The 13,571-nt window shown below is 43.6% G+C and overlaps 1 protein-coding gene across 1 annotated transcript in view; it reads left to right on the top strand.

Moving 5' to 3' along the window:
• The first annotated feature begins 4,773 nt into the window (after nucleotides 1-4,773).
• MYO15A (myosin XVA) overlaps nucleotides 4,774-13,571 on the top strand; it is a 127,560-nt gene continuing 118,762 nt past the window's right edge. Inside the window, exon 1 of the mRNA XM_063430655.1 lies at nucleotides 4,774-4,851. Coding sequence (XP_063286725.1) covers nucleotides 4,838-4,851 — 14 coding nt within the window. The 5' untranslated portion in view covers nucleotides 4,774-4,837. The remainder of the gene's footprint in view (nucleotides 4,852-13,571) is intronic.

The following is a 13,571-nucleotide window of genomic DNA, read 5'->3' as shown; positions in this document are numbered from 1 at the left end:
AACCAAGTCACCAGTGATGGGAAGATATGACAGCATGAGAAGAACAACAATGCCTCCCCCAAGTCCAGTAACCCAGATGGTACACAAGCAAGGGCCAAGTCATTTAATGTTTAGTGAATCTCATGAGACTCCCCCTAAATCTCTTCAGTTTTCTGAAAAAGCAAAGTCACCAGTGATGGGAAGATACGACAGCATAAAAAGAACTTCAATGCCGCTTCCATCAAGTCCAGTACCCCAGATGATGCACAAGCCAGGACCATGTCAGGTGATGTCCAAAGAATCTCACGAGATTCCTCCTAAATCTGTATTGTTTTCAGAACAACCAAAGTCACCTTTAATGGGAAGATATAACAGTGTGAGAGGGATGTCAATGATCTCTCCGCCAAGTCCAGTAAAACAGGCATCAAACATACAAGAAAGCAATTATTTGATGATGAGAGAAAATCAGGAGACTTCTTCACTATCTTACCCTGAGAGACCAAAGTCACCAATGATGGGGAAGTATGACAGTTTGAGAGGAATGACAGGGTTTAACTCACCCAGCTCTGTGCCTGATGCTAAAAGTCCTTTTTGGAAGCGTATTGGACAGCCTCTGGTGGGTATGTCCCAAGAAGCCCATCCAATGCGCCAATCCATACGCAGAGGAGATCTCCCATCACATAACCGAGGTCTACAAAACCCGCCTGGACAGCCTCTTGTGGGTATGTCTCAAGAAGCCCATCCAATGCGCCAATCCATACGCAGAGGAGATCTCCCATCACCTAACCGAGGTCTACAAAACCCACCTGGAAATCCATTTCTAAACAGGGTGGGACAATTGGAAATTGGACAAGCACAGAGGCCAAAGTCCCCAACTTTCTCCATGAGGGAAGCAGATCAAAGAGCAGGAATATACAAACCATCTACACCACAAAATAAGCACAATCCAAATGAACGGCGACCACCGAACCATGTTTCCATGCAGAATCCTACATACCATGTAGGTCAAAAAGGTCAATCCAAATCTCCTTCTCCTCAATTTGGATTAAAGTCTTTAGGTGGCTTCATGTCGGAGTCTTTAAATCAAATGCGCCCTGAATCCCCTCAGCATGATGTTAATATACAATACCGTGGATCCCCAACATTGTCAGGTGCTAGCCACTCTTATCCAAGGTTCCCATATTCTAGAGACATGTATATGGGTCCAGTTCCTCCAAGGGCACCTATAGACTACTATGACAGAGATGTTGATGATGGAACAGGTAGATATGCAGTAGTCATGCCCCAGGTCCAAAGGATGGGATCCTTCAGAGGACGTGGCACACTAAGGAAACAGCCGTGGCAACAACAAGGAATGAACTTCCATGAGAGGCAGGGAACATGGTCTTCTAATAAATCCATGCATATGCCTTGGTCGGAAACATTAATAAGAGGATCACGTAGGGCTAAAGAAAAAGTTGCCAACTACCTTGCACATGGTAGTGGACGATCTACAAGAAACTGGCCACATGTGGTCAGCCCTGACCACAGATCTACCTGGAATAGCAAGGTATGTTAAATCCAGTTATTTTTGTTTTGTGATCCAGGCCTCTAGCATGCATGGGAATTTGTTACTGAATACCCTGACGAAGACTGAACAATAGACCATATAAGGTGTCTCTATATATTATGTTTGCATGTTCTATAGCTGTCCTTTGTTTGTAATGCTATACAACATTTCAGACTGCCAAGCCTTAAACTGGCCCATGTCTTTTTCTGTATATTGGTTTAGAACAAAGCCAAAGTGCTTTATAAAGGCGACACATTGGTAGCACTTTACATTTCTACTCCTGTGATTTTTATATTTGTAGAACTCTCTAAAAATCATACGCACCTTACATTACTGTGAGTTTTATTGCTGTGGAGCTCTGTGATGCACTCATACTGCACATTACTATATGTTTTATTGCTGTGGAGCTCTGTGACATAATGATACACATTTCACATTACTGTGAGTTTTATTGCTGTGGAGCTCTGTGATGCACTCATACTGCACATTACTATATGTTTTATTGCTGTGGAGCTCTGTGATGCACTCATACTGCACATTACTATATGTTTTATTGCTGTGGAGCTCTGTGACATAATGATACACATTTCACATTACTGTGAGTTTTATTGCCGTGGAGCTCTGTGATGCACTCATACTGCACATTACTATATGTTTTATTGCTGTGGAGCTCTGTGACATAATGATACACATTTCACATTACTGTTAGTTTTATGGTTGTTGAACTCTATGAAGCACTGATATGCACACTGCACTGCACATCACTATGAGTTTTATTTATGTGGAGATCTGTAATTCTCTCATGCCCACTGTTATTGCTATGAGTTTTATTGCTGCGGAGCTCTGTGATACACTCATATGGTACACAAACTGCTGTGAGTTTTTCTTGTTGTGGAGCTCTGTAGTACTCTCATACACATGGGAAACTACAAAACACACTAGCTAAGTTGATGAATTATTAAACAGACTAACTAATATGTGAAGGACAACTTAAAGGGACACTCTTAGTACCATAACCACTACATATAGTGCTTTTTTAGGAGTCAGCAGGCACAGACCATTTTTTGTGTAAAAATCAAGTCATTTTGAAAAATAAACTGGAGAAATCCCTGGCACCCAAAGCCCATCCTGATAAACGTGCAACTTTATAATGATTATGCACTCACACCGCACTAGAACATGGAAGGATAATGAGGAAGTGACATTGGCTGTTTTTTGTCCAAAAAAGTTTGGAAGAAGTTTAGGACAAACATGTTATTTGGACATCTAAACATTGATATAATCATATTATTCCATTACCATTAATTCATTATCAGTAATCAGCCATTTTGGGTTAAAGTTCTAACTAGAGACAAATCAACAGAAACATTTTATTGGTTTCCATGGTGACAACTCCATCTGTATAGCATTGCTCCAGAATAGCTCTTTCCACATCACATACCATTGGTGGTTACAATCCAGTAGGTAATATATACGTGATACATCTGCTTATCATGGCTAGCATAGCACTGTATGCCTGAAAAGTGTCAGCTCTGCGGGCCATATGAAAATGCCCACATACATTTAGCAGTTAAGAGATGTGTCTTGTTTAATTTTAAACTATCCTTTAAAGAAATTAGTTGATACCCATCAAACGTAGAAATTGTGGAATTAATTCATGTTTAAAAATGTACCTTTGAAATAACTTAATTTAACGTTCAGCGTCCTGTAACCCCAGGTCAGGCGACAGGTTGAAAATCTGAGCACATTGAGTTTTTGTCCACATATCAAGATCTTGGCTTATTCAACCCTGTACTTAATACATTCAGGAATCGATTACATCCTGTTGTAGATTGACAGGCGTTTAAAGCTCTCTGGAAACGGGAAGATGTAGGGACACGGAGAGGCACAAAGCACACACTATATCTCCAAGGTGTGCGATCTCATAACCCTGAGGGCTTATGTAAATGAAAGCAACTGATCCATGGCCACTGAGCTCTGTTAGAAAGGGGCAATATATTTAATTAGGACTAAATAAATTATGTTATGGCAGCTCCATGTGCCACGTGGGATTTGACTCAATGAATAATCTCTGATGGACGTTTTCCACCATTCACTAAAACACTGTGCTATAAATGTATCTCTTAAGGATTTTCCCTTATGGAAAACAATCTTATAATAATGAATGATTCCATTAAAGGGACACTTTAGCTTGTTGAAGTGCTTTATGTGTGGAAGAGTCGGTCTCCTTTTTCCATTTTACAAATAGTGCAGATTTCAATATAAATTGACAATTTTATAAATGTACCTTGTTACACCCCCTTGGCTGCCAATCAGACAACAGGTCCTGTTACTTCCCGCTTTGGTTAACTCAGTGGAGCTAAGCTCAAGAGGCAGCAATTGACTAGAGCACCTGAATTCCAAAGACTTCTCATTGAGCTGCATTGGGAAGTCTGTGATTGGACAGCCACAGAAAGTCTGGGCGGGGTTAGAAGGGGAGGGCTTGTAAAGACTGCACACAAAATAATTGTTTATAGATTTACCTCAATGCAAAAAATGCATAATAAAATTCAAACCTGTTTTCTATGGGGGCATATCTACCTTCATTTGTGAAGTGGAGTGTCCATTTGAGAGTGTTGGGTTCAAATACTCACTTTGTGTTTATAAAGTCAAAGGGTAACTCACAAAAATCTTTTTTTTTTTTCAAATGTTTTTTTGGGGAAAAAAAGCTGTTTTGAGACAATTCATAAGATATATTTGATAGAATATTGACTTAAATTTATATGCAATCTAGTACTAATCTCCAAGCACCATTCATTGCCTTCTGAAAGAGTCCAGAATAGGAGGAGACAACCTCTGAAAAAGCTTGGCTTTGAAATCCTGAGAAATATTTCAGTAATTTTGAATTAAGTAAAAATGAAACCAGTGCTATAGGTTCATTGGGAGAAAGAGGTATTTGTTGGAGTTGCCAGATCAAAGGATTACTCTGGATTTACATAGTCTGATGGGGTTCTCAAAATATCTCTAGGATGTGTCTACTTGGCTGATTTCTAGACGTTCTCCAGCTTAGACATTTTGGACTTAACATAAAACCAAGTGGATTTAAATTCACCATTGATCAGTGTTTCCTAGATAAACCTCAAAATGTATTTCCTACAGTGCCAGTAAATACATTTGTATAATTTGAGAATCAGAGTGGTCGGTGATACTCCTGGTTCTGTCCACTTTCTTTGCTAATGTCTCAGCATGTGCCAATTCCAGATGCAGCCCCCGCGGAGTCCGCAGAACACAGGGCCAATCACAGAACAGGATGAGAATGAAGTGCAGGACATGACACAGCTCGAGTGAGTATAACCATGGGATACAGCATGCAGCTCTAGGCAAGCTTAGGCCTCATTACTGGGAATTGTATATTTATCAGACGCAAGCAAAACAAATACAAAAACGACCGACCAACTGGCCCAGATCTTGATGGGCAGTCATTTATTTGTATAATTGTATGTAAAATATCTCCCTATCTCAATATGCTATGCTATTCACAGTATTGGGTTATATTTAATAAACAGTGAATTGAAAGATGAATTGTAAAATGTATACCAAAACAGCCAATTTGGAGGAAAAAAATGACACAATTTAGACCAAACTGGCTGAGCCAGAACATCTGTAATTTTTTGGTAAAATTCCAAAAACTCACTGTTTAGTAAATAACTCTTTATTTTTAAGTGAAAAATAGACTTTAAATGTCCCCCAGCACAGTTATGTATCCAGTCTTAACATTCACAGTTTAGTAAACAACCCTGTTCAATATTGCCAGACTGTCATTACCAGAGCCATTTACCAAATTGTGACCAAGGAATTCCTGGTTTGAGGCCACAATAGTTTAACTGGAAACAGTTGTTGACTCAGCTTTTTTCTGCGTTTGTTTTGGCCTGTGTTCTAAACTTCCCAGGTTAATTCCAGACAACATGTGGTTTGATAAATATTCATGATACCGGAGAAACTGACGGAAGCGAAGCACAGAGAGATGGACACAGGTTTCTTCAGGAAGGAAGAGATTCTTTATTGGATCACCGATCGGGACTCAGAGGGACTAACGTCACCAAAATACAGCAAGTTCTGAGCCCCGGACAATAGTGCAGGCTCCTTATATAGGCACATAACTCCTCCCATATTAAGCTCCACCCGCACATTCTCTTAACCAATCAACACAAATAAGAATTAACTTCCTGTTTGACCGCATGGCCTGTCCAGCACAATGGAGGAGGGGAATACTATATCCTGTATTCTTGCACATGCTCCGTACACTACTGATCGTATCTTGCCACGTGCAACCAACTGATCGATACGTCAGCATATGCACGTACACATGCCACGTGGTAATCTCGGCCTACTAAATTTATTTTTACCGAGATTCCACCACATTCCCCCCTTTGATGCCTCTTGATATTTTACAATTACTTGAGGCATCACTTAACCTTAGTTTGCTTACACCGCAAGTTACCTTGAACCAGACCAGACTTATCTTATGATGTGAATCTTCAACATTCATCTTCCTGCATTGGTTCTCCCTGATCTAGAGCCTTATATTTATATATTGCCATTATCTGTGCAGCAGCCTTCCTCTCTGCTATATTTTCTATCAGGCTTTGCACGGACCTAACTACTAAGGGTATAAGACACGGTAGGAGTAGACACAACATTAAAATCAGTAGGACTCCACCTACCACTGCCTTAAGCCCTCCAAACCACTCATACCAGCTACCAAACCAACTACTTGGATTATACCCTTTCCATACCTGAGTAGGCACATGCGCTAGTTTAACCATATGGCTAGTAAGCTCAGCTATTGCTTGCCCTTCGTCATCTATTTGAAGACAGCAATTGCTCAGGTTAAACTTCCCACATACACCTCCCTCTACTGCCAAAAGGTAATCCAAGGCTAATCTATTTTGGTACACTGCTGTCCTCATCCTGGTATTATGCTTCGCTAGGAGATTGAGTGCTTGTGATGTTTCGTTAGTAATAATCTCAACCACCGCCTGTAATCTTATAATGCGGTTGAGCATATAAATAGGGGTTCTATAACCAAAGGTACCATCTTCTGCCCACGTGGCTGGCCCATAATAATCTATAATACGCTGGGGAGGCCATTCATTATCTTCCCAGGCGCCTATCTCTATGGGTCCCCTTTTCTTCCTATGATTCACATCATACACTTTAACACCTAAAGTCTCACCTGTTTCAATAGGTAACAAGAAGAAGGATGGTTTGAGCATACCCAACACACATGCCCCTTCCCAGTCCTGTGGCAACTCCGAATAGGCTTTCTTACCACAGATCCAGTACAAATTTGCTGGGGCTCTCCAGGTAGATGTGATAGATAGGTCAAACCACACATCCTTTAAATTGGCGTATCTAGCAAACGGGTTAGATGGTTCTGAGACATTTGAAGCCGACCACCAAGTTGTATTCTTTGTATCATCATCATAAGCTTTTTGCCCTAGACAAGTTAATTCTCCTACAGAAGTATTATACATTATTCCTTTCCTTGCTATGCAAACATAACCTATGATGGAGGTCTTTAATCTCCACTCAGATTTACCTCTAACACTCATATGATAATCGGCTTGTGTAGATATTAGTTGGTCAACTGCCTCAGAACCGGACATTACCTCCTTTGCTTCCCAAGGCCATTGGTCTCCCATGTTAGTACCTCCACACACATAGCAGTTGGTAACATTAAGACTACCGGCAATACTTTCAGCTAAATCGATGAACAGGTTTTTAGCATTATGGGGGATCTTATTATCTATACTCATCTCTTCATAAAAGGAATGGTATACTTGATGAGTCTGGGAGGATACCGTATCAGTCTCTATCCCTATAAACAATATTGTCCCAGGATCTAAACCCGTCCCGTATATTTGAAACCCAAATAAATTGCCATATTTGTCTAAGAACTTGTCGGGGTTATTTATAAGTATATGGACTGGGTTGCATTCCATAGACTTACAATATGGGCTAGTCGGCAACTTAGTCACTATCATGTCCTTGTCTACTGTCTGTCCCCAAGTTGCCCACCCCACACAAGACCAATATGGGCAAAAGTTATACTCTCTATTTGGGCATCTAGGACTCACATATTTATTTTTACTACTGGGACAAATATATTTATCATTAGACCCATACGTCCTCTCCCATCTAAGATCCCCACATACATTCCACGGCTTTCTACCACTTGATATCGCCTTACATGCATCAAATAGCAGAACACCCGAAGAATGTACAGATTCTAACACCGTCTTATTAATTAGGGTCCCCTGAGGATCTCCATTCCTGAGAGTCAACCAAATTGTACGGGGTTGATACTCTGGACTGAAGCACTTAGGTTCTCCTACTCCTAAATGGCACACACTATAGTCTATATTTAGGTATCTACATCTCGATACATCTCCTTTACACTCGTATTGTGAATGCCAAATTAGGGTTTGGGAAATATGGTTACCTGTTCTCGTAGTCTTAATGCATACCTCACAGCTATGAGTGTCGGTACCTCTACCTTCCTGAATATAAAAACACACATAAATAAACACTATCAAAAGCACATCTTTCGCCGTCATCCTCAGTCTTCGTCCGTGCGAAGGCACCTCAGCTTCCAGGATGTAAGGGCTGCAGGGAATGGAGTTCTGCTCGTCTTCACAGGTGTCCCTTCGAGACTTTCTGTCACGATCCTGGGGAACCCAACATGCTAACACACACACAGACACACACACAGAAAGTGTGCTGTACCGGTCCTTAGAGTGGCCGGGCTAAGCACACAAAGAATAGTCAGGAGACAAGCCGAGTAAGGGGAACCAGAAAACAGAATAACGAGAAACAAGCCGAGGTCAAAGGGTAGGAGAAAGTCACAAAGTCAGTATAACAAGCCAGAGGGTACGTAACCAGAAAGCACACGTTCACAATCGATACTATAAAGCAAAGACCACAACAGGGCACAGATAGACAGGAAAGGTAAGTATTTAAATCCTAGCCTGAATCCTGATTGGCTAACCACCAATCAGTATTAACAAACACACGTGGGGGATATCTATACCCCCCACTGTGTTTGTTGCACTGTAGCTTTAACGCCGGGTCACGTGAGTGACCCCGGCGCTTAGATAATAGTGCCGGCTCCCAGCGTGCAGCGTTAGACATGCTGCCGCTGGGAGGAGGAGAGGAGGACGCGAGCGGCGTGTCAGGAGGAGAGGACGCCGCTCGCTTAACGGTAAGGGGAGAGGGGACCGCGGGCGGCGACGGACCGAGGGTGAGTGCTGCGAGAGGATTGCAGCCTCCCCTCACCGCTGCCCGCGGAGCCCTGACATAACCCCCCCCTCGAAGACCGCCCAGGGGGCGGGAAGCCGAAGGCTTCAAAGGAAACCGCGCATGAAAGGAGCGGATCAAGGAGGGGGCGTCCAAGTCAGAGACAGAAACCCACGACCGCTCCTCCGGGCCATAACCCTTCCAATCAACCAGATACTGCAACCGACCTCGAGAGAAACGAGAATCAAGGAGAGCAGCCACCTCATATACGTCACTAGAGACCGCGCGGAGGGCATCGGAACGCCTGAGAGAGCCAGAGAACCGATTACAGAGCAAGGGCTTCAAAAGGGAGGTGTGAAAGGTGTTAGGTATGCGCATGGAAGGGGGCAAGGCCAGGGAGTAGGATACAGGATTCACCCTACGCAACACCTTATAGGGACCAAGGAACTTGGGCGCGAACTTCATCGAGGGAACCCTAAGGCGGAGATTCCTAGAGGACAACCAAACCCTATCACCCGGAGCATAAGAAGGAGCCGCACACCTACGACGATCAGCAAACCTCTTTTGAGTAGCAGCAGCACGACAAAGAGCAGCATGGACCTGATCCCACATCTTCCGTAAGGAGGCGAGGTGCTCGTCCAAAGCGGGCATTCCCTTGTCGGAGAATACACCGGGAAGGACAGCGGGTTGGAACCCATAAGCCACCATAAAAGGACTTACGCCAGTAGAAGAATGAGACACAGTGTTCCTGGCAAACTCAGCCCAGGGAAGGAGACGGGACCAGTTGTCCTGGTGTGCATTCGTGAAACAGCGTAAATACAACTCCACAGACTGATTTGCTCGTTCGGCAGCTCCATTAGATTGCGGATGATAGGAGGAAGTAAACGATAAGGAGACCCCCATCTCAGCACAAAAGCCTCTCCAAAACCGAGAGACAAACTGAGGGCCCCTGTCAGATACGATATCTTGTGGTATACCATGCAAGCGGAACACTTCTTTGGCAAACACCTGAGCCAACTGAACCGCAGAAGGTAGCTTCTTAAGCGGAATGAAGTGCGCCATTTTGGAGAACCTATCCGTTACAGTCAAAATTACTGTCTGCCCATCAGATGAAGGAAGATCCACAATAAAGTCCATGGATAAGTGTGTCCACGGTTTCTTGGGTACAGATAGGGGCATAAGGAGTCCCAGGGGTTTAACATTAGGGGACTTACACTGTGTACAGACACGGCAAGCCTGCACGTAATCTACCACGTCTTTTTTGAGTGAGGGCCACCAAAACTGTTGGAGAAGACCCTTGTAAGTCTTGGTAACCCCTGGATGACCAGCCGTTTTGGCTGTGTGAAATAAAGTCAACAACTTCTTTCTGTCTTTTACTTTCACGTACAGCTTACCAGTAGGGGTCTCAGAGGGTGCTTGGGGTTGGTATGACTTGATACCATCAAGAAAAAGAGACGAGATAACCAAACGGGTAGTAGCTATTATATTAGTTGTGGGTACAATGGGCTCAGGAGTGGAGGTAATAGAATCTACAGGTTCGTACTGGCGGGAGATGGCATCAGCCTTGACATTTCGATAACCAGGCCTGTATGTGATTATGTACTGAAAACGTGAGAGAAATAAAGACCATCTAGCCTGACGAGAGGATAACCTCTTAGCATCTGCGATATAGGATAGATTTTTATGATCGGTTATAACCAAAATCTTGTGTCTAGCTCCCTCTAACAAGTACCTCCATTCTTTAAATGCCATCACTATAGCTAATAATTCCCTGTTCCCAACGTCGTAATTCTTTTCAGACTCTGACAAGCGTTTTGAAAAGTAACCACAGGGAAGGAGGGGTTCGTCATACGATTGTCTTTGTGACAACACTGCTCCTATACCTGATTCAGAGGCGTCTACTTCCAGTACAAAGGGAAGGGAAGGATCAGGATGGTGTAACACAGGGGCAGTGGCAAATGCCTTTTTTAGAGTCTCGAAGGCCACAATAGCATTAGGATTCCAAACCCTGGGGTGTAAACCCTTTTTTGTCAGTTTAGTGATAGGGGAAATAATGGATGAGAAGTTTTTAACAAACTTTCTATAATAATTGGCAAACCCTATAAATCGCTGTATTGCCTTAAGTCCTTGGGGAAGGGGCCAGGACAGTATAGCTTCCAATTTTGAAGGATCCATGCTGAATCCTTGTTCAGAAATAACATAACCCAGGAATTGTACAGAGGTTTGGTCGAATAAGCATTTCTCTAATTTACAATAAAGACCATTCTGCAACAACCTTTTAAGCACCATCCTAACATGAGTATGATGTGTCTTCAAATCTGGAGAATATACAAGTATGTCATCTAGGTAGACTACAGCACAGACATGCAGTAGATCTCTAAGGACATCGTTTATGAGGTCCTGAAAAACGGCAGGAGCATTACACAATCCAAAAGGCATGACCAGATACTCGTAATGCCCACTACGCGTATTGAACGCCGTTTTCCATTCATCATTCTCCTTAATACGAACAAGGTTATAAGCCCCCCTGAGGTCTAGTTTAGTAAAATATCTAGAACCTTTGACACGATCAAACAATTCGGTAATGAGGGGAATCGGATAGGCATTTTTAATCGTTATATTGTTTAGGGCTCTGTAGTCTATACACGGTCTCAAATCGCCCTCCTTTTTTGCCACAAAAAAGAAACCAGCACCAGCAGGAGAGGAGGACCTTCTAATAAAACCTTTACTTAAGGCCTCTCGTATGTACTCCTCCATGACCTGGTTTTCTTTCTCAGAAAGAGGGTAGACCTTACCCCTAGGAGGCATAGTACCCGGTAATAGGTTTATGGCACAGTCATACTCACGGTGTGGGGGTAGCTTATCTGCCTCCCTTTTTTCGAAAACCAAAGCAAGGTCTGCATACACAGAAGGGACAGAAACAGAAAGCGGTTTAGCCGTGGGCACGTTAAGTAAACAAATGGGACGTACTTGGGCCATACAGTCTCGTTGACAAGATTCCCCCCAGGAGAGTATGTCTAAACAACCCCAATCAAGTACTGGGTTGTGTTTCACTAACCAGGGAAAACCCAGAACAATGGAAGCAGTAGGGGAGTCAATTATTTGGAAGGTTAACCTTTCCTTGTGTAAAGCACCCACACACATCTCTATATCTTGGGTCTCATGGGTCACCAGAGGTCTCTCAAGTGGTCTACCATCTATGGCCTCAACGGCCAAGGGTGTGGCCTTTTGGATCAAAGTCAAGGCTGCGGTTCTGGCAAAGGTCTCATCCATAAGGTTGTCAGCCGCACCTGAATCGATCAAGGCTTTAGTTGTTATGGTGGTTTTATTGACCAAAAGAGAGACCGTAATAAATGGTCTGGAGATGGACACATGAGGGGACAAAGTCATAACACCCGAGGCCGACCCCTCTCTAGGCCTTAGGTGCTGGAGTTTCCCTGTAATTTAGGGCATGTATTACAGTGGTGACCCCTCTTTCCACAATAGAGACATAACCCCTCCCTTCTACGATACGTTCTTTCAGCCTCAGTTAACCCCGTAGCACCCAATTGCATGGGTTCGGGGGATGGTTGCCTAGGAGCGGGTAACGCTAGTAATGCAGTACTGGGTAGAGCAGGTAACACCTGTGTATCCAGCCGTCTTTGACTACGTCTCTCTCTAATGCGGTTATCAATAAGGATTACATAGTCTATAATATCATCTAGAAGGACAGGCAGTTCCCTGGATGCTATTTCATCCAGTATGTAAGCGGCCAAACCCTCCTGAAAGGCTGTTACGAGGGCGTCGTTATTCCAAACCACTTCAGCTGCTAGAGTGCGGAATTCGATAGTATAATCCGCTACAGATCTGTTACCCTGTCGAACCCTAAGCAGAGCTTTGCCAGCAGAGGCAACCCTACCGGGTTGATCAAACGTGCGTTTGAATGCTGACAAAAAATCCGCAAAGGACATAGGAGACATATTTTCCCACATGGGGTTTGCCCATGCTAAAGCTCTCCCAGACAGGTGGTTTATCAAAAAGGCAATTTTGGATCTGTCGGTGGGATAGGAACGTGGATTCATCACCAGATGGATGTCAATTTGATTGAGGAAACCACGACACAATGCTGGGTCACCACTATAGCGCTGTGGCGGTGTCATATGGACTACATGGGCAGGAACGGGTACTGGAGTGGCAATGGGTTCGGACACAGCAGCAACCGCCTCCTGGACGGCAGGCTGCAGGTGTGCAGTACGAGCCAGTATGGTCTGCAAAGCTTGAGCAAACTGATCCATACGGTGGTCCAAGCCATCCATTCTAGCCTCCTGATTAACTAGGAGCTGTGGTATGTCAGCAGGTTCCATTATGGCCCTGTTGTAATGTCACGATCCTGGGGAACCCAACACGCTAACACACACACAGACACACACACAGAAAGTGTGCTGTACCGGTCCTTAGAGTGGCCGGGCTAAGCACACAAAGAATAGTCAGGAGACAAGCCGAGTAAGGGGAACCAGAAAACAGAATAACGAGAAACAAGCCGAGGTCAAAGGGTAGGAGAAAGTCACAAAGTCAGTATAACAAGCCAGAGGGTACGTAACCAGAAAGCACACGTTCACAATCGATACTATAAAGCAAAGACCACAACAGGGCACAGATAGACAGGAAAGGTAAGTATTTAAATCCTAGCCTGAATCCTGATTGGCTAACCACCAATCAGTATTAACAAACACACGTGGGGGATATCTATACCCCCCACTGTGTTTGTTGCACTGTAGCTTTAACG

This window comes from Pelobates fuscus, chromosome 8 (assembly GCF_036172605.1).
Source record: "Pelobates fuscus isolate aPelFus1 chromosome 8, aPelFus1.pri, whole genome shotgun sequence".
NCBI classification, from domain to species: Eukaryota; Metazoa; Chordata; class Amphibia; order Anura; family Pelobatidae; genus Pelobates; species Pelobates fuscus.
Note: the sequence above shows the minus strand (reverse complement) of the source record. Positions and strands in the feature narration are given on the sequence as shown.